Below are 20,208 nucleotides of genomic sequence, written 5' to 3' on the forward strand. Positions count from 1 at the left end.
TAAGGTTTTTACCAAAGACGACATCAAACCCGCAGGAATACCATTACGTTTACAAGACGCATGGATTCAACGAGCACCCCCAGATTAAATGTCGAAATGGACATAGCATCTTTAAAATTGATATTGAATCAGGTTAATCCTTCGATAGCAATATGTCACTTCTCTACATTTTAACAACCAATGCAATTATATATTTTTTCTCTGACTTGCAGCATATAAGGGAATTAATTTTAGACCGACATAGCGATAAACCACCAATGTCAAGCTTCAGGACAACTTGCAGTCTGTCCCACACTCACACTCAGTCACTGAATAACTCCTCGTGCTCGCGCACGCGCGTTCACACTGACTCACACATACACTCACACACCCTCTCTCATTGCGCACACACACACGATCTCATACACGCGAAAGCTGTCAATTTCTGCCGCTGGTCACGTGACCCACGCCTCCCTGGAATGGATGGAGATTGCTCTCCACGTCAGCCTACGTCTAAAAATTTCTGCCTCGCGGACCTGCTTCAAAGAGGCAAGAGCCAGGGCGCTCCAGAGCCATGTAAAGGGCGGCTCTAGAGGCATGACCCACATAGAGTAGTAGAGTGAAGGAGTGATGGATTTTGACGAGCGGGTCCCCGTCGGTTCGAACATGTATTTGCCCAGTTGCACCTACTACGTCTCGGCGGGGGCAGACTTCTCCGGTCTACCCTCGTTTTTGTCCCAGACCCCGTCTACTCGGCCCATGACATACTCGTACTCCTCTAACCTGCCTCAGGTTCAGCCGGTGAGAGAGGTGACGTTCAGGGACTATGCCGCCATTGACGCGTCCGGTAAATGGTCACACCGGGGGAACCTGCCCCAGTGTTACCCCACCACGGAGGACATGGTACATCGGGACTGTATGTCCTCGCAGCCCACCATGGGGGAAATGTTTGCCAAGAACAACTCTACCGCCGCTGCTGCGTATCACCACCACTCCGGCGCGGGCTGTGCAGTGTCCAATTTCTACGGGAACGTTGGCAGAAATGGGGTGCTGCCCCAAGCCTTCGACCAGTTTTTCGACACAGCGTACGCTAACGCCTTAGAAACTCCGTCGTCTAACGACTACTCAGGGGACAAAACGGCCACCAAGCAGACAAGCTCCGCCGCAGAACACGCGCCATCGTGCCGGGAAACGGAGGGGAAGGAGCCGCGCGAAGATACCAGCAGCCCGGAGTCCTCTTCCGGCAACAATGAGGAGAAATCGAGCAGCAGCAGTACGTATTAAGTCAGCACCCTGGTTATGAGAGAAAGTTTGCAATCTAGCGCGCTGCAGTTAAATTTTTTATATGCTGTTTTATAAGCGTATAAGGTTTATATAGGGCCTGTAGATTTCCCCCAACAAAACTTTGTTATAAACTACAGGATCACGTGCTTTGAATTGAAATTGGCTGTGAAAAACATCAGGGCTAGTGATTTTTCTAAACATTCCCTAAAGTATAAAACAAGCACGTAGTTATGACTGTGAATTGTAAGGTAGCCCTAACACTCCTGGTCGAACATTCATCTTTTGAATCATAAATGTAGCCTAATTTCACGGGTTTCTTGGCGTTAAAATAGCACTCCCGTGTAATGAGGGTGGTGCCTCTGGTTTAGGGGTTAGCACATTGGAGCTCGTGTCCTAAAGCAATCAGTCAGACTGTTTTACACTAGTATGATGTTATTTCCTAACGTGAGAAATCATAACGCTGATCAAATATCATCAATTGATGTGTTATTACTGCTTATATTATTTAAAAAATAATTTCATTTTGTCTATACATACATGCATGCTTACATGCCTGCTGCAAACTGTCAATGATCATGTATTAGTGTACATTCCTATCCAGAACACTGCATATGCTATTTCATGGTTTCATATTCTAATTTAAATCACTGCATAATTAAGCTGTAGAAATTAAAGTTAATGGCAATATTTTATTTGGATTGATTTGGCCAATGCGTAATTATAGTCTACCTAAAAGCCTATATAACCTTGCCTATAAATCCTATAACATAGTCATGGATGATTTGAGATATTTCGATTTTTTTATATGACCGACATTTTCTTCTCTTCTAGATGGACAGAGGACTCGTAAAAAAAGATGTCCTTATACAAAATATCAGATCCGAGAACTGGAGAGGGAGTTCTTTTTCAGTGTGTATATCAACAAAGAGAAGAGACTGCAGCTCTCTCGTATGCTGAACCTCACCGACCGCCAAGTGAAAATCTGGTTTCAGAACCGAAGAATGAAGGAAAAGAAATTAAACAGAGACAGATTACAGTATTACACCACGAACCCGCTGCTTTAGGAGTGACTTGTCATATGCGTTTACAGACTTATTGACTCGCTGTGGTCTCTTTCCCCTGACATATGTGTCAGCAACAACAACACAACAACAGCAATGGCTGTAGCTGCAACACGATGCTCAACTGTTAATTTCAAGTTCGTGGACAGGCAACATAATCTCTCCTGATTTCAAACCGTTTGAGAATGAGCATGATTTAACTGACACACTGACGGCATTTTGGCCATCAGACTTTAAAAAAAAAAAAATCTGCGGATGTTGTCCTCACCAAGACTATGTTCTCTTTCTTGTGTATCCTAATATTATTGTGACACAGAGTCGCCTTCATTTTCTTCTCACAAGGCGGAGAGCCTTATCAGTCTAAGTTTTCGGTTTTTAAGATCGTACAAGTGGTGACGTGGTAGGTTTCCTGTGACAGTGAATATGTGATGTTGTGCATTTAATAATGGAGGCTAGGACTTTGGTGTGACCAAATAATGAGACTTGGGAGGGTGCGATTGTAAAGTGTCTTTTTTTGTAAGGTTATTTATTTTGTAGCCACTAATTTCCTAAAGAATACCAACTGCAAAGCTCTATCAGTAAAATTATGGGGATTCGGTGTTACATTTTGTTGACTCCAAACCCACTACCATTGTAATAGTTTCAAAACAATACATATAATCTGGTTGTTTATATTTTGTGTACTTGATTACCACACCCAATTTGGCTTTGAATTTGATGTTAATGCACGGAAAACCCACAATGAGAAGAATGTTAACCCCATACAGACAGAACCAGATATAAGCTTGTTTAACCTCATTGCTGTAGCAGCCTATAGTCGAATTGTTGCCTTGCGACATGCGTGTAGATAGTACAGGTAACGGACAAGGCCGCAGTTTTTTGATACCCAGATTGAGAAAATATGCATCCAGGTTTTGTTCAAATAGGACGAAATATTTTTTCCATTATTCACAGGTCTTCATGTTTTTCATTGAATTAACATGAATGTTAAATACGTTTTGAATATACTGTCAGGGACATAATATTGTATCAACTGCTTGTTATGTCCGACACATTCTGTATTATCCTATATTTCCAAATTAAAAATGAAAATATTATTGAAGGAATGTACAAATGTGACTGGTTATTGTACTCAGACTCGAAACTGTTTTGAAAGCTGTTATTTCCCGAACACTTTACCTTCGCATAGGCCTTCTACGCACAACTCAAAACATTTTACGCACAAAAATAAGACAAGAAAATATAATTTTGAATTGTTCAACCTGTTTTGTTAATTAATAATTGATAGATTAAACATCCTACATTTGGTAAGTATGTTTAAGAGTAATTTACTCGAATTTGAAACCTTATTCGTGTGAACTATATTTATGTGAGAGATTTATTGATTAATACCATTATTTCTTCAAACTACTAAGATGACTTATTTATCGTAAACGTTGATATGCACATACATGTTAGGCTACTAATTAGTTAGATTTATATTTCCTATTTGTGTGACGTTGTACTTTCTAATGGCTTTTGATCATTGCAATTTTATAGGCTGACATGCATGCTTCCCACTATAGTCAAAAACTGGTTGAATCAACGTTGTTTCCACGTAATTTCAACCAATACAATCAATGTGATTACTTTGAATCAACGTGGAAAACGGATTGGATTTGCAAAAAGTCACATTTATTGGGGGGGGGGGGTTCACCCAACTTTTAAAGTAAATCCAATGACTGGGAAATTGTTGGTTGACTTTATGTTGAATTCACGTTTGTTGACAACTCAACCAGATTTAAATCAAAACTAGACGAACTGATGTATGTGCCCAGTGGGTTATCGCTCAATGGAGTTCATTCATTGGCTTTGAACTTTGAATATTTTTGTCTCAGTTACCCACAACGCTGTGGTAAACAAGCCTAATACAGTCTCCATATGCATCTAATTTTCATTCACCTGCTTGTGACTTGTCTCTCACAGATAAGATTAAAACCACCCCTTCTTCCACAACATCCTCCTAAGTGAGAACCGCCATATTTGCTGTTATTATCACTCTGTTTATGAGTGCCAGCCGCAGCGCAATGGCGTTCATATATGACAGTCAAATGGGCCATTAACGCAGGGAGAGAGAGGCTGAAGTTTATGGTTGCCTCTCTCCGCCATAGTCCGGCCTAGCCTTGCCAGGCTCATCCTTTATGGCGCGCTGGAATTCCGTCCCTAATTACTAGACATCCTCCCCGTTGCCGCAGCAACGCGACCATAAAACCTGTCTGAGAGTCTGGAGCATTTGTACAATTGGAGTGCAGTGCAATAAACCGTCTGAGACCCAAGGTTATTCACTCTCTTACCAAGGAGACGAGAGCGACGATTGAGGAGAGGACGGATAAGAAAAGCCTCTGCTCACTGGCTGCTTCGACTTCATTTGAGAGTGCATTTCCCCCATTGCAGGTTGTCCTTCTTGGATCAAAGTAGTGGCCATGGCCTGGTGCTCATTCGCAGACGCTTCCTCCTGCCACCGGGCGGCGCTGTTGAGATCAAAGTCATTGCCGTGGATCTTTTCATCTGCAAGAAGAACCCAGCGTAATAAACCTTCAAGATTCTCGAGGGAAACTTGAAATGCAGGTAAATTCTCGAACAAAGCCCTTGCATAGCTTCATATTCTGTGAGATAACTCGCTTATCCTGTAAGTCGATTCTTTGAACAGTTTTATTATGCCCTGCTGTATTTAAATATTTATTTAATTGAGCTGTTTTGATCATTACGTTGCACAAGTCAATATGGTGGTCAGTATTAGAGAATTATTGGCAGTAGAATTGTTGAGGGCCTAGCTAAGATATGAAATGTAGTAACCTAATAATGCAACACATCTGTGCGATGCTGTGTGCTCTGCTAATTGTGTTGGACTTGTATATTTTATATGTAGGCTATGAGCAAGGCCCAAAATATCTTGCAAAATCTATGCCCAAAATATCCATCACAGGCCTAGTTTAAGATATCGAGGCTATTTACAGGCTGAAAGTATTCTTTCTCAATCAGGGACAGATGTAATTAATGTCTTATCTGAAGTTTTTCATCATTACATCTTCAGTCAGCGGGTGTTAAATATATATATATATATATATATATAATTCATGATTTTTCTGATGACCTGGAACTAATGTACGCCCTCTTAAATCACAAAAATCACCTATGAAGTCACTACTCTCACTCAAAGCTTAGCTTTTTGGACTCAATCTGCCTTTGGTGTCCTTCCAGAATGCATTACACTCTGGGCGGTGCCAAAGTATAAATTATGTGATTGGGAAAGTATTTGATTGTGAAACGCCAGGAACGTGTGTCCCTTTCCTTCCTGTTATAGAAATCTAAACAGAGGGGGAGAGATTCGGTATCAGTCCAAGAGACGAGGGGGGTTCTCCATGGCTGTTGCATGCGCGTGGACTCCCGTCTCCTACTCCTTTGTTTCTCGTGAAAAATAAATACTTCCGCCGGATGTAATAAAAATCCGCATTATTGTTCATAACTGCACACGCGACGAACATGATCCGTTCGAAACGGTCTCCCCGGCCACCATTATATGAGGTTGATCAAAGACATTGGCCAGAGTAAACTGTTTTGGTGGAAATGATAGCTGGACAGCTGTGAAATGAAGATTTAGTAGCCACAATTAGGCTAATAACTGTAACACGGAGATATAACTGATAGGCTACAAGTCAATACAGGAGCGTGGGGTTAGTGCTGAAGTTTCCGAGCTGCATGTGCACAACATGAATTAATGTCAACATTGAGTGTTGAATTTCCAATGGCTGATACTTCATAAGATCATAGGATATTTTTTGCTGATGGTGTTTTTGCTGATGTGTCTGGTAGGAAAGTTCACACATAATGTTATGCAAAGTTTATTCATTGTTCATTTTATAGAACAGGCAAATAAATGGTTGGCGCACGGCATTTGTCCCCTGTATATAGTCAACCCCAGTTATGCATCATATAAACATTTTCCTTCCTTATACTTTACAAGTGAATAAACTAATACCAGTTTCACATCTATGTTTAATTGTGAGACATATTATATTAGATGTAATTTTTCCTGACAGTGGAATTTGAAATAATTTCTAACCCTCGAGTAGCCTATATCACACTAGACCTACAACTATGAACCTATATAATGATGTAGAAATGGGCATCTAATGGGCATGCTGTTTTAACATGTTAATGTATAATTCTATTTCCATTCGGCCTTCAGATGGACACCACAGGGTGAAAACCGAGCCGGGAGGCCACAAGCCACCTGGTCCTGGTAATGGTCAAAGCTGTCCGATATTAACTTCAACCTGGGGATGGAGAGAAGGCGCAGCACACCATGGACGCAACAAAATGGAGGGATACCAATTGTGTCCCTATAATACCCCTAAAAGGGAAAGGGAATAACCTGAGCAAGTACGTAAACATGGTCAATGAAACCCCCAAAACATAAATGTGTCCTTAAATGTATACCTATAACCCACAGTGATGTTATGCACGTGTGGTGAGTTGTGTGAATAATGCATGTACAGATAGGACATGGCACACCTTTTTATATTTCGATAAAATCCTAGTAATTAACATCTGCAATAGTTTTTATTTTACAATGCCTTTAGGCTATAACACGCTTTTACACATGGTAATCACACACAATGTACATCAGCAGGCTTTATGTTATCATGCTTCGATGCTAAATGTACAATTATTTACAATTAATCAGACACCCCAAAATAATCTAGTGCTGCTATTTGAGTCAGATATACACAGTCTCTTTTGATATCACCATATTTATATCTTATATTTATATTTATATCCCATATATATGAAATAGATGTAAAGCAACAACTCCTTTGAACACCAATGCAGTTGCCGTGCGTGAAGCTTATTATGTTCCTGGTAATTAGGCCTGCTGCCTTCATCAGTCTTTTATTTCTTTAAAATCCATTGACTTGTCAATGAATTAGACCCACGCAGTGATCTCTTTTATTAAAGCACTGTAAAGGGAAGTGTCGTTTTCTTTTCTTGTTTACGCCCTGTTTACTATACCTGTTTGAACCTGGGAACCTTAATGTTGCCTTACAGGATTGTTGAAAATGCTTGCGCATGAAAAGGTATAGGCCTTTATTGGGCCTGTTGTTGCGTCTGTGTCTTATTTGAACCTAAAATGGTTTCCATGTTGTCTTCTTCTGTGAGATATATGCATATGGAATGTATTAACTATAGAGGCATAGGGAGCAATAGGCAGCCATATAGGGCTTATAGCAAACGAATACTTTTATTATAATACTTTTATGTTATGCACAGTTCAAACGGAGAGGGGTTCAGACAAACTTCTCTTAATGCTGCAAACCAAATTGATAGTCGATAGGTATGCTGCACAACCCCCCTATGCGCATGCATGGGCGTGCATATACCTCTTTTTTTATTTTCGAATGTTTGCATTCTGCACATAGGGCCTCGCCCCTCCGGCGTTATGGTGGTGCATTAAAGCGAGGTGAGAGATACCCACTGATTGCTGTGCTGTCTCCTTTATCTGCCTCAGACCCATGATGGATATGGTCCCGGTTGCTACGTGGCTCTGGAAGGGGAGGGGCTCTCCGTATCCGAGCGTTCCTATTGGCTCCAGAGTCTGCACGGTGGAGAGGGGGGTACCTCTAATCATATCCAGCATGTTTTGCACAAGAAATGTCAACCAGAAAGGGCTATCTTCTCCCCTCGCCAAAATACACCACAATAATGGCATGCTCGGACAGCCCCGCAGGAAACGCGTTTTTTGTGGATTCTCTGATCAGCGGCCGGACCGAGGGTGGAGGGGGACACTACTACCCGGGCAGCAGCGTGTGTCTGCCCCATAACGCCGCATCAGAGGTGTCTTACGGGCTACAGAACTGTGGATACTTTCCAGGTATAGGCAAGCGGAGCGACGCAGGTCCCCAAAACATGATGTCTGCCGCGTCAGGCGCGTATATGTCAGGCATGGAGATGTGGATGGACGCGCAGAGGTCGTGCCGAATGGACCAGCAACAAACTGTGGGTCCCCAGGTCGCGCCCTGCTCGTTCCCGCCGAGCATTAAGGAGGAGAGCGCGTACTGTCTCTACGAGCCGCAGAAGTGCCCCAAAGCCTCGACCGCCGAAGACCTGACATACTCCAGGCTAACCACGACAGGCCCAGGTTCAGGCTCGTGCACAGTCACCGACGGCGGCGGTGGTGGGGGTACTGTACCAGTGCCTGGCTACTTCCGCTTGTCTCAGATGCACGCACACTCTCATAAAGTTTACCACGGCGCCCAATCGAACCCCTCTCATTCTCACTTTGGCCTACACCCCCCTGCACATACTCGCTTCCACACCCCGACCCCCCCACCGTCCTCAGCCTTAGCCTGCTCAGCCACGGCGGCTTACAAGAGAAGAGACACCGAGGAGGCTCTGTCTTCCGGTACCGCGTCCCAGCCCCAGCAGACGCACGCCCCACTGGGAGACGAGGAGGCACGAGCGTCCTCCGACGCGGAACCTTCATCTCCGGAGGAAGCTGAAGAGGGGCTCGAGAAGGAGAAGCCAGCGAAAACACCTAAAGGTGAGCTGAGGTCATTAAAAGGTGTGGTCACTCACTCTGCCACGGTTGGTTTTATTGCGTGCTGTATAGTAAAGCAGGTATGGGGATGCGTAAAAAGGTTATATGGTAACACCTGCCGAGAGACTGATTTCGTCTTTTGCATTCTAAGGTCATTCGGGTGTTTTTATTTAGTGATTATATATGGTCTATGTGGTCTTGCCGTAACCCAAAGGCTAAATGTTTTGTCATTAGCATTAGCAGAGGAGACACCATGCTTTAGTTCAGAGAATTTCGCTGCCTAAAAGTCAAGCGGGTGTTAAAGTTTTGAAAAAAGAATAGAAGTAAACCAGTAAAAATGCTGTGGTAAAAAAAACGTGTATTATTAAAATTAATGCAATTACTTGCTTAGGCTTAGACTACTGCAGGTTTATTTTACATTTTAGGACTTTGTTTCTTTGGACAAAAAATGACTTGACTGGCACCCAATATAGGGCTAACAATCGTATATCTACCCATAAACAAATAGGCTACTAAAACCGTTTTTATTTTGGGGCGGTGATATTTGTTCTTATTATAGTAGATCTAGAATGATAGAAAATGCTATACATTTCTGATTTTCTTTTGTTATTATTAGCAAATGTTTCAAGTCCAAGCAAAGTACACAAGGCCATGGAACCGTCCTTATGAAAATACCTATATCAAACCATTGACTTGCACACACACACACACACACACACACACACACACACACACACACACACACACACACACACACACACACACACACACACACACACACACACACACACACACACACACACAACCTATCTTATATCTTACATACATAGTTGATAGCCTGAAAACATGTATACCATTTTCTTTAGGAGACACAGAAAGCGAATGCACGGCCAACTGGCTAACAGCAAAAAGCGGACGGAAGAAACGTTGCCCATACACCAAGCACCAAACACTGGAGCTCGAGAAGGAGTTCCTCTACAACATGTACCTGACTCGCGAGCGTCGCCTAGAGATCAGTAGGAGCGTGCACCTGACGGACAGGCAGGTCAAAATATGGTTCCAGAATCGCAGAATGAAACTGAAGAAAATGACACGGGAAAACAGGATTCGTGAGCTCACGTCAAATTTTGGTTTCTCGTGATAACTTTGAATGTTTTCAATAAGCTTTGTATTGAACTAGCTTTAGTTAAAATGCAAGATGTAAAGGGCACATCTTTAATAGGCCTACATAAAAACCTTGTCTTTGCATCGTCCTATATAAGCTACTGGTAAAACGTGAATGTTATTGGGTTGTCTCTTTTTCTTTCTTTTTTCTTAATTGTTCGTTGATTCGGTTCTGTTGCTGTCACTTGTTGGGATAGGTGTGTTGTGTAAAACAATGGAAGGAATTTGCTTTGGGTCTTATAGGATTGTAGCCTACTTAAAATACTTAAAAATAAATATATGTTTGTTCTAGATACAAATATAAATCGCAATTGAGATGTACGTTTATATTGCATATATGTGGGGAGTTTCCTTTACATTTATACTGCATGAAACAACATGATTCAAATCCATCTTTTCCTGCATTTTGCAATGTGGATCACACTAAAATGTAAGGCCTGTAAGGGAATAAGATGAGTCGCCCTGTAAATGTATTATTCCGATGTAATGTATGGAGATATTATGATGATCTGATTGTAAGTGTACATAGAACAAGATACATTTGATCCACTTTAGGATATTATTGTTGTGCAGACTCGAACTAAGGGAAATGTAGGCTACGTGAGCAGCCTACATTGTGAAATTGTTTTTATTGTGTATATCATTATGTACATATGAGGTTGTGTTTTCGTGTATTGCGTAATAAATTATCAGTTCACAAAAACTGGATTAGTATGCTTTTGATGTCCTTGTTCAGAACTCTGTATTTCTCGCTAATTCTTTGTCTGTAAAGATAATAGGCATTTTGTACAGGCCAGTTGAGGTTGTAAGTGCACTTTGGGTTGTTTGTGCATTGCTTGGCTTTTGTCTTCAGAAATGTTTTTAGGATCCATGGAGTAGCTCTCGGAAACGATTTAGATATGACACCAGCCATTATGTCTCAGCGGTATAGGCATAGAACACTGCAAGCCTAACCGGCTTTAGTAGAGTTTTATGACTTGCTCGTATATGACGATTTTCACTCTCCCCAAAGACTGGCTTCAGTCGAGAGAGCCATTAAGCCGGAGAGGAGGCTAGAGACAGTCGTAGAAAGTTACACTGCATTTAGACAGAATTGGACGAAGTCATCTTCTTTTTTCTTGTGATTGGAATAGCGCAATAACTTCGATGAGTGGGTGAGTCAATTTGTTGTTTTGGATTTGGGTTTTCGGGACACCACATGTTTAAAACATTCAGGTTTCCAGCGTAAGATTGGATACTGAACATGTAAAAACATTGTAGGCTATTTTTAATACAGGCCTCTTATGAACAGCATGGGTGATTGAGATCGAAAACCAAAAGAAGACGTGGCGTTATTATGCATTGGCTGCTGTGCGTCTTGAGGCGTCGAGCGGACTGTGGAGTGGTTTAGGTAGTTTCATGTTGTTGGGATCCATTTTCTACCTCTACAACACGAAACTGTCTTAATTGGCCCAGTTTAATACATCGAAACGTCAGTCAACTTAATCTGGGACACGTGCAATTTAACTGGATTTGATAATATTGAATAGTATTGGGAGTGTTATTTGTGGTGACATAAATAAAAAATAGGACCTTTCTTATTGCATTGACCTGTTGGGAAAGACTTGCTGTCGTGTATATCTCTTATCATATCGTCAGTAATATTTATACAAACTCTATTTGTTATTTTTCATCGTTAAATTAAGCCCCTGGATGCCTGCGTCCTATATTTATCTTGGTAAAAGCTCAGCTATAGGAGGGTTGGACTTGGAATTAGCGTAAAGCTATAAGCATGTTTTCTGTCAGTCGTGACGCGGCGACGTCAGACAAGGCCTCGGTTACGACCACTGCATTGGAAAGGAAGGGGAAGTTGAGTGGGCAACAGCGACCTCAGTGGCGCGCCGGTGGGCAATAGAGCCGGATGCTTCCGCTGCGCAATATAGCCCGAACACAAAAGAGGCGAAGGGCTTTATGGCGATATTTAGATTCGCCAGACAAGCTGTTATCTGTGGGCAAAATAAGTAAATAGCCCCTGCGGTTAACTGGGTCCATGTTGAAAAACACCCTGATTTAGTTTACAGCCTTAAAGTGCCATTGCCTTCCCTTGTGTCTTTTCTTTTGAAAATGCCTGTCTGTTCTGTGTTTTAGTGCGCATAGCCTTTCCCTATCCACTATCCTCTTTGTTTGTTTCTAATGTCTCTAACACATTTTCATCCATGCCTTATCTGATTCTGCACAGTGGTATACGTTCGAGGATGAAATATTATCTGTTCAGTTATAGGTGTGTGGCATAGCCTATTGTTTTTTCATTCAGTAGGAAAATATGCTGGAGTGGATTCTTTAGCAGCAGTGAACCGCCTGTGGCCATGTAGGGTGTTGGCCTAGCTTTCACTTTTATTGGATGGTAATAAATAGAACACGTATTCTGTGTGCAGCTATCTCCATTCTCTAAGGCTATGGTGGGGGGGGGGGGGGGTGCAAGGTTCGACACAATGTCTGTAAAGTGTTACGCAGGCGTTTCCTCCCTTCCTACTAGTCCATATAGTATCATATGTTGTGTCCAGACTTGGGGTGCACGTTCAGTAGCTTCTCACCTGCTCTTGAATTACCCCACATGTATTAGTTACCCCACAAGTATTAGTTTGTGTTGTGTTGCTTATCCATTCAAAAGATACACCTGAAAATCAAATGCATATATAGTGTAGGCTTGACTATAATTTCCAGCGTCCCTGTCTTGGTTTATATTTCGTGTTTCAAGTTTTAATGTCACATGCACAATTACAGTGAAATGCCATTCTTGCAAGCTCTAATCTCAACAATGCAGTAATCAATAACAATGTAATACTAAAAATAACATGAGGTAGACCCAAAACACACAGGAAATAAAAATAAGAAATGAGAAGTATACGCGAAAGTAAGTCCGCGTACTATATACAGGGTCAGTCAGTTCCAATGCTATATTTACAATGTGCAGGGATACTGCAGTGGTAGAGGTAGATATGTAGGCAGGCCTATAGGGGTAAGGTGACTAGGCATCAGGATGTATGATGAACAGAGTAGCAGCAGCGTATATTATGATTGTATGTCAACGGGTGTGTGTAGAGTCAGTATAAATGTATGTTAATATTATGTGTGTGTGTGTGTGTGTGTTGGATTGTCAGTTTGCGTGAGTGAGTATGTAGTATCCTGTGAGTGTGCATAGAGACTTTGCAAAAATAAAATACAAGGGTCAACTAAGATAGTCATTGTAGCCATTTTGCTAGCTATTTAGTTAGCTATTTATTACTCTTATGGCTTGGGGATAAACGCTGTTCAGGAGCCTGTTGGTGTCAGAATTGATGCACCCGTGCGGAAGCCAAGAGGACAGTCTATGGCTTGGGTGGCTGGAGATTGAAAATGTGTTAGATTTCTGCTATCAAATTTGATTACAACGTGATCTATGTGTCTGAATGACATAAACAACCCCATTTGTAAACTATCTAGTGCCTATCTATTATCTATTAGTTGCATGTAAATGTCACGACGTAAGCCGATCTCCATTTTTTTTGTAGGGAAACTCCTAAACTTCTAAGTGATTTAGTAGTTTACATAATGCTATCTTTGTTATAATTTTCTACTTAATAGTGCATTGTTGTTTTCGTTAGCCACGGCGGATTTCATAATTGACTCGATAGTGCTGATATTTGTAATAGTGCTAGTGTTTCTTATGATAGTGGTCTCTCATAATAGGCTAATAACATTCTTAGTACTAATAGGATAATGTATTTAATAGGACAATGTATTTAAAAAAAGAAGCCAGGTATCGATTTACATGCTACTATGTGCACACTATTTTCTACGACGAGTTTTCATAATTGTCGTTTATTTGTTTTAGCTGAATTATTTAAATATGCCACAACTAGGCCATGCTTTTATGCTTCACCATTAGGCTATTGAGATACATGAATAAACATGTATGTTTTTTTTTCTCTGTAGGCTCAATATAAAAGTTGTTTAATTCCTCGGTTATGTTTAATAACCAGAATACGTTTTTATCTTGTCCATGGATATACGAATATAATATTAGCCTAGGACAATAACATTATTTTTTCCAAATGTATTTTTTTTAAGAGACCAGTAAATTAACGAACATATTAGGGTTCTATAGCTGTGAGTAAATGGGCCTACTATGCAAACACAAATACAATTCTATACTAATTTCCATTTTCATGCTCAAAATAATCTTACATTTACTGAAATAATGTTTTTTTTTCAGTAGCTGATATATAAACAATATCATAGAATGTTGAGGAAATAACAAATGAAACTAGTCAGATATTATTCTCAGCAGGGTTTTAGTCCGATTAGTCTTTAATCTGATACTATATTATTATTGTATAATACCAAACTAATATGTTAATAGGCTATACAAAATAGCACGATATAGCACAACATTATGTGCGTATCTTTAATAGGGGGTGTGCGTAAAACGTTTTTTCTTTGGGAATGTTTGGTCATAACTTTCTCTGGTTCGAAGACAATGAAAGGTTGAAACATTTCGACGGAAGATGAAAGAGGTTACATACTAGGATGGAAAGCGTCCCAGAGCATTAATTTACGTTCTTTTGCGCCATAGAAAGAATGCAATTTCAGACATTTGGTTTTGTTAATAAGGCCCAATATGGAGAAGTTATTCTGGTTAATTTCAGCCACTGTGTGTTTTGTTGTGAGTATCATTGGTAATGCTTATTACCCTGTAACGTATGTGTAGATATCCCTCGTTAAATGTGTGTTTTACCTCATTTGGGAGGATTATTTGGGGGATTTACTGGCCTATGCTAACAGGGACAGATACTTTCAATTGTATTTTTCTCAATGGAGTTCAGCCTCTCCTTTGTCACGGCCTAACATTTATATCAGAAATTGCGTACTAATCATATAAAATAATAATAATTTGCTTTTAAAACTAGACGTTGTCACGTTTTAAGACAAGAGACCCGCGAGCATGTAATAGTCAAAGGGATTGATTTATTATTTATTGTTCAGCCTTTGTGATCACGTGCGCGCATCACCCAATCGAATGGCAGCCCTGCGTCCGAACTATTAGTAGACTGTAGTTCTTTGTGGTGCCAAGTTGCTACTTGATTTCTTCAGATTTTTATTTTGTGAGAGTGGGGTTTAGTGCGTGTGTATGTGTGTGTGGTGTGTGTGTCGCGCTTGTATTTGTAAGTATCTGTGTATGTGTGTGTGGTGTGTGTGTCGCGCTTGTATTTGTAGGTATCAGTGTATGTGTGTATGGTGTGTGTGTCGCGCTTGTATTTGTAAGTATCAGTGTATGTGTGCGTACATGTGAAAGTCTCTTTTGCCATGTCGACATCTGGAACGTTGACTAGCTACTACGTCGACTCCCTCATCTTGCCCGAGAGTGAGGCGCTCTCCGCGCCCAGATACTCCTCCGGTCCGGGGGGGCTCCAGCACGCGAGGCAGCCCACATCGATCACCGATCACACTGAGCTTGGGCCCTGCACCTTCCCGACGAAAGCCCCGGTCTTCAGCCCGTCCTGGGGCCATGTACCGACCCAGTTTCCAGCCGCCGTGTCGTCGGTGTACCACCACCCTTACGGGAATCACCGAAGCCCGGCTCCAGGCGACCTGGAGGGTCGCTACATGCAGTCCTGGCTGCTGGAGCCAATGTCAGGGTCCTTGCCTTTAACTGGATTACCAACGAGTCACCACTACGGGATCAAATCCGAGAACCTGGATGCGGGAGCGGACAGCGTGCTGCCTGGATCCCACACGGCGCTGCTCCTGTCCGATTTCACCGACGGAACGGCGGCGACTGCATCCCCGGTGGACAAGGACACACTACCAGGCCAGACCGGGGACCTGAACGAGGAGAAACCGGCCCTTGATCCAAGTAAGTGCTGCTTCATCCTTTGACATTTGGCCATGCTATGTTCTGTAAAGCTGCAGGGATGCAGATAGAAATGTGTGAGTAGTAGAGGGGGCGCGTGTTTGAAAATATGCCATTCAAGGCGTGCCATTCATTTATAGCGACTTGATAATAGGCTGGCGTTCTCTCACTCATTTCCGTGTTCTAATAATATGGGTTTCAGATTTTAAACAGGAGCTAGAGCCAAGAATGGGAGTGCATTGCTACTTTGGAACGCATTTATATTTGTATATTCAGAATTAATATCCAGAGCTTTTGTTATCAGCCTCGTCCCTTGTGGGTCATATGTTTTTAGGACATTTTGCCCAGCAGCACCGGGCTCACACCAGTCTCGTCTCGCACTCCCTCTCTCCAGATAACCCGGTATCCAACTGGCTCCACGCTAGCGCCACGAGAAAAAAGCGCTGTCCATACACCAAGCACCAGATCCTCGAGCTGGAGAAAGAGTTCCTCTTTAACACGTACCTCACGCGGGACCGTAGGTATGAGGTCGCGAGGCAGCTCAACCTTACGGAGAGACAAGTCAAAATCTGGTTTCAGAACCGCAGAATGAAGATGAAGAAATGTAATAAAGATGGTGGACCAAAAGATGATTTATAGGTATGATTGATTGAATGAGAACGTAAAAACATATCCGAAATAAGGGGGATATCTGTGAAAAGGCTCTTTCTCTGCTGGACTGCATTTTTATAGTCGTTGTTTCATTGTTTTATCCCTAACAGAAGCTGTTATGTGTCTTGTAAAAAGCATGTCCGGCTCTACTCGTCGGTTTGATGCAACTAACTACCTTTATATTGCACAATTTAGCAGTGCGCATTATTTTTTGTTATTGTTATTAGGATGTTAATGAATGAATTAAAGCCTCGGCTGTGAGGGCATCTGTGTAAGGCATGTACCCTGTTGATAGGCCTGTTCTCTGTGCTCGTTTGTGTGTGGATGTGAGTAGCTATGTGTGTGTTCTCTGGTTTGTAGATATAGGCCTATGTGTATTTCAGTTTAAACTGAATTTAGTTTCAAATGTTTTTGTTGTTGTCGTTATTTCAACTATTGGTCGATTTGAGTTGGAGGGATAGGCTAACGTAATGGTGGCATTTTGAAGCGGGTGCATGAGCATCAAAAAGCCTCTTTAAAATGCATTTTGGCCTGTTGATGATTTTACTAGAATCTACATACAATGATATTGTCTCTCAACTATCTATAATTGTAAGAACCTCATTTCATTTTAACATGACTTTTCGTTGTGAAGAGACAGAATGCGTGTATAGATCGTAAACTATGTCTGAATTTCAGGGAGTAACATTTGAGAGGACATATTTGTTAGAAAGGAGAGAGGCTAAATAAACAGAAACACTGTATGCTACCTAATGAATACCTCATGGTCTGGGGACTTTCACATTTTTGCTTCTCAAATGTAATTTGTACTATTTATTGAATAAAACAAATTATATCTGCGAATGCAGCCACGTTGAATTATTATAATTTCTTGCGCATTTGCATGTCACTGTTCACTCTAAGATTTAATTCAAATTAATGTGATGCTCTAAAAGAAAATGATCAAATTCTTAAAGCTATTGACACTCAGATGTATTGTAGTTTACCAAATGTAATGTGTATAGGACTATTCTAACATTAGTTTGCACATATATTTTCTTTCAAACAAAATATTGGAATAATACTAGCAAAAACACTATTCACGGGGTGTTAGAAAATAATAACAATTACCCATTTATTTCATTTTCCGTGAGGGATTCGATATTTTGAACGCGCACTTTGTTATTCTTCCTTCAAGCTCGCACGCAACACACACACACACACACGCACACACACACATACACACACACACACACACTATAAAACGGTGAAGGGGGGTCAAACAGTCTTTAGTCCGGGAAAACAGGCAGGCCCGGCGGATCGCTGCACGCTTGCTGCTCTGCTCTGCTCCGCGCGCCTTGGCAGAGGAGGTTGTTAGCTGTATACAGCCATAAAAGACAATTACCACTATAACCGTTTATGGGGTGCAAAGCGCTGCAGGGCGAGAGGACACAACACAAGAAAGATGTCGAAAGCTTTGACAGCTGATGCCTAAAATAATGTAGTATATGTATTCTTCAGCTATGATCTGACACCACCGCCCAGTTTAGACCCAGTGCTTCTGCACACATAATGTTTTGTAACCGTCAACATGAGCAGGGCGGTCGACGTATTCAGCGTTCAAAGATTTACTATTTAAAATGTAGCTTTGGCGTCATTCTGATTACAATATATTTGATCTGAGCTTCTATTTAACATTTGTATCAATAATTAGTTAGGTCTATCGATATGGGCCTGCTTCCACCAAAAACCTTTGGATTATAAATCTAGAGAAGTTCCCTCAAATCTGCGCTGTAGCCTAGCAAACAATTTATATCGACAAAGAGTAGCCAATAAAAATTGAAATTATAGATAGGCCTACTTGTGAAATAGGCTACAACTGGACCTTGGAACTGTAAAGCCACATCCTCACAGAACCGACCTTGTTTTATCAGACAACATCATTCACATCAGACACGCACATATATTTTAATGCACGAATATATTAGCTTTAGTAAATAAAAACAAGGAAATTGCAGTTGTATGGAGCCATATAGTGGTGTTGTGACGCGCTAGGCCTTGAGGACGCAGATGGACCCCAAACTTCAAAGGCTCAGCCAGAGACATAGCAATAAAACGCCTGGTCTGCTATACTGTCTGGCATTCCACTTTTAATGGGTTTATGGCCGTCCAGACACAATTAGACCGTTTCCAGAACTCGGCACCCATTTGTTTTTTCTCTTTTCTGTGGGACTGCAGCATGGACAAAAGGCCTAGCGGAAATGATCAGCTTTATTGGCCTCTCCCCCGAATGTTGCTCGCCGGACTCATGGTCATCTCGAGCGACCCTTTGTTTGTACCTGGCCTGGGAAAGTTCTCTCTCAGTTTCTCTGGTAGTAGCTAGTGTTCTGTTCACGCGCTGAAAAAACAAAAAGGGCAATAAAACAACAGCATTATATGAGTCAAGACCTAATCTCAGTATAGATGAGACCAACATGAACATTTTAGATATACTACTCTCGATTGTCATCATCGGACCTCCAACATCTATATTCCATGTGGAAATAGAACTGCAGGCAATGAGAGCCACATACATTAATCGCATTCCTATTATGTGATTTATTTATGTATTTGGCCCCTAATGGGGAATGGGTGTGATTGCAGTTCTCAGGGCACTGCACCTTTTCCACCCTGCAACTACGTGTAGTGACCAGACGATGGCGCTGATGTTCCATAACAAGGCTCAAAATGGCCTCGTTTAAACACTTACCCTTTCTGATTATTTTCGGATGAACATATTTTGACATGTTTTGGCCTATTGGTGGACTTTCGTTTTATAACATTGTAATTCTAATTGATGCTTGCTATTATAGTCTTTATAATGATGTTAGCTCTTGTAGACGTTGACACATCCGCGGCAGTATTTAATATTTAATAATAATATACATAAAACATTTAAAATAGTACGCCTTAGTCTAGTCTAAAATGTTTGTACGTGTAGGCCTATCTTTTACTTGACGCTACAGAAAAACCTGAAACGTAGTTGTTCCGCGTGTCAAATGAAAGAAATCAGGCTTTTAGAAGGCCTAACTATTATAGTTCAAATGTGTTTATTTACATCTTTAGTTTAGGCCTATAGGAATAGTAAACATAAGTAGTGCTTTCTCAACAAATGGTTTGTACATATGATTCGTAAAGTAATTGGAAAATAATTTGCCCTTTTCAAATAGGCTTATCTTTTATACTCTACATTTGCAATAGCTCGACATAAAATGTGATATGTGTTCAATTTGCTTTAGGCTAATCAATTTTGGAATATTATGATATGGCGTACTAAAATATCATATGTTTGGTGGTATTTAGATTAGCCTAAATGGGTTAGCTATATGCTCAGTAACTCCACATATAGAATTTAGTTGTTTTTTGTTGTCCCTTCTGTGTTTTCTTCCAGATAACATTGTGGAATGCGGAAGAATTTACATAAACGTTACCAAATTAGGCCACGGCCTATTGCATATAAATATGTATAGCTATCCCTCGTTAAATGTGTGTTTTACATAATTTGGGAGGATTCTTTTTGGGATTTACTGACCTATCCTAATAGGGACAGATACCTTCAATGGTCTTTTTCAATGGTATTTTTTTCAATATATATATATTGA

At 41.1% G+C, this 20,208-nt stretch overlaps 3 protein-coding genes across 5 annotated transcripts; all 3 read left to right on the forward strand.

The window, feature by feature from the left end:
• The first annotated feature begins 358 nt into the window (after positions 1-358).
• On the forward strand, positions 359-3,426 carry LOC112264411 (homeobox protein Hox-A11a). The gene is made up of 2 exons (XM_024441003.2): positions 359-1,252; positions 2,095-3,426. The coding sequence occupies exons 1-2, from the start codon at positions 610-612 to the stop codon at positions 2,325-2,327; spliced, it is 876 nt and encodes a 291-aa protein (XP_024296771.1). The 5' UTR covers positions 359-609; the 3' UTR covers positions 2,328-3,426.
• A 1,228-nt stretch (positions 3,427-4,654) lies between these two features.
• Positions 4,655-10,761, forward strand: LOC112264414 (homeobox protein Hox-A10). Of its 2 annotated transcripts, XM_024441004.2 has the most exons (4): positions 4,655-4,931; positions 6,553-6,746; positions 7,873-8,904; positions 9,768-10,761. In XM_024441004.2, the coding sequence occupies exons 3-4, from the start codon at positions 8,016-8,018 to the stop codon at positions 10,040-10,042; spliced, it is 1,164 nt and encodes a 387-aa protein (XP_024296772.1). In that variant the 5' UTR covers positions 4,655-4,931; positions 6,553-6,746; positions 7,873-8,015; the 3' UTR covers positions 10,043-10,761. The 2 variants fall into 2 exon arrangements, with proteins under 2 accessions (XP_024296772.1, XP_024296773.1); XM_024441005.2 differs by lacking the exons at positions 4,655-4,931; positions 6,553-6,746 and having other exon boundaries at positions 7,851-8,904.
• A 313-nt stretch (positions 10,762-11,074) lies between these two features.
• Positions 11,075-17,428, forward strand: LOC112264419 (homeobox protein Hox-A9). 2 transcript variants are annotated; one of them, XM_042295280.1, is made up of 3 exons: positions 11,075-11,219; positions 15,417-15,940; positions 16,332-17,428. In XM_042295280.1, exons 1-3 carry the CDS (start codon positions 11,212-11,214, stop codon positions 16,574-16,576), a joined length of 777 nt encoding a protein of 258 aa, XP_042151214.1. In that variant the 5' UTR covers positions 11,075-11,211; the 3' UTR covers positions 16,577-17,428. The 2 variants fall into 2 exon arrangements, with proteins under 2 accessions (XP_042151214.1, XP_024296786.1); XM_024441018.2 differs by lacking the exon at positions 11,075-11,219 and having other exon boundaries at positions 12,511-15,940.
• Positions 17,429-20,208: the final 2,780 nt, after the last annotated feature.

Source organism: Oncorhynchus tshawytscha, linkage group LG13 (assembly GCF_018296145.1).
Source record: "Oncorhynchus tshawytscha isolate Ot180627B linkage group LG13, Otsh_v2.0, whole genome shotgun sequence".
NCBI classification, from domain to species: Eukaryota; Metazoa; Chordata; class Actinopteri; order Salmoniformes; family Salmonidae; genus Oncorhynchus; species Oncorhynchus tshawytscha.

Excerpts from the sequence above, each read along its gene's own strand:
- LOC112264411 (XM_024441003.2), top strand. The coding sequence starts at position 610 with ATGGATTTTGACGAGCGGGTCCCCGTCGGTTCGAACATGTATTTGCCC. Across the intron at positions 1,253-2,094 it reads GGAGAAATCGAGCAGCAGCA|ATGGACAGAGGACTCGTAAA; the intron begins GTACGTATTAAG and ends CTTCTCTTCTAG.
- LOC112264414 (XM_024441004.2), top strand. The coding sequence starts at position 8,016 with ATGTCAACCAGAAAGGGCTATCTTCTCCCCTCGCCAAAATACACCACA. Across the intron at positions 8,905-9,767 it reads GCCAGCGAAAACACCTAAAG|GAGACACAGAAAGCGAATGC; the intron begins GTGAGCTGAGGT and ends CATTTTCTTTAG.
- LOC112264419 (XM_024441018.2), top strand. The coding sequence starts at position 15,391 with ATGTCGACATCTGGAACGTTGACTAGCTACTACGTCGACTCCCTCATC. Across the intron at positions 15,941-16,331 it reads GAAACCGGCCCTTGATCCAA|ATAACCCGGTATCCAACTGG; the intron begins GTAAGTGCTGCT and ends CCCTCTCTCCAG.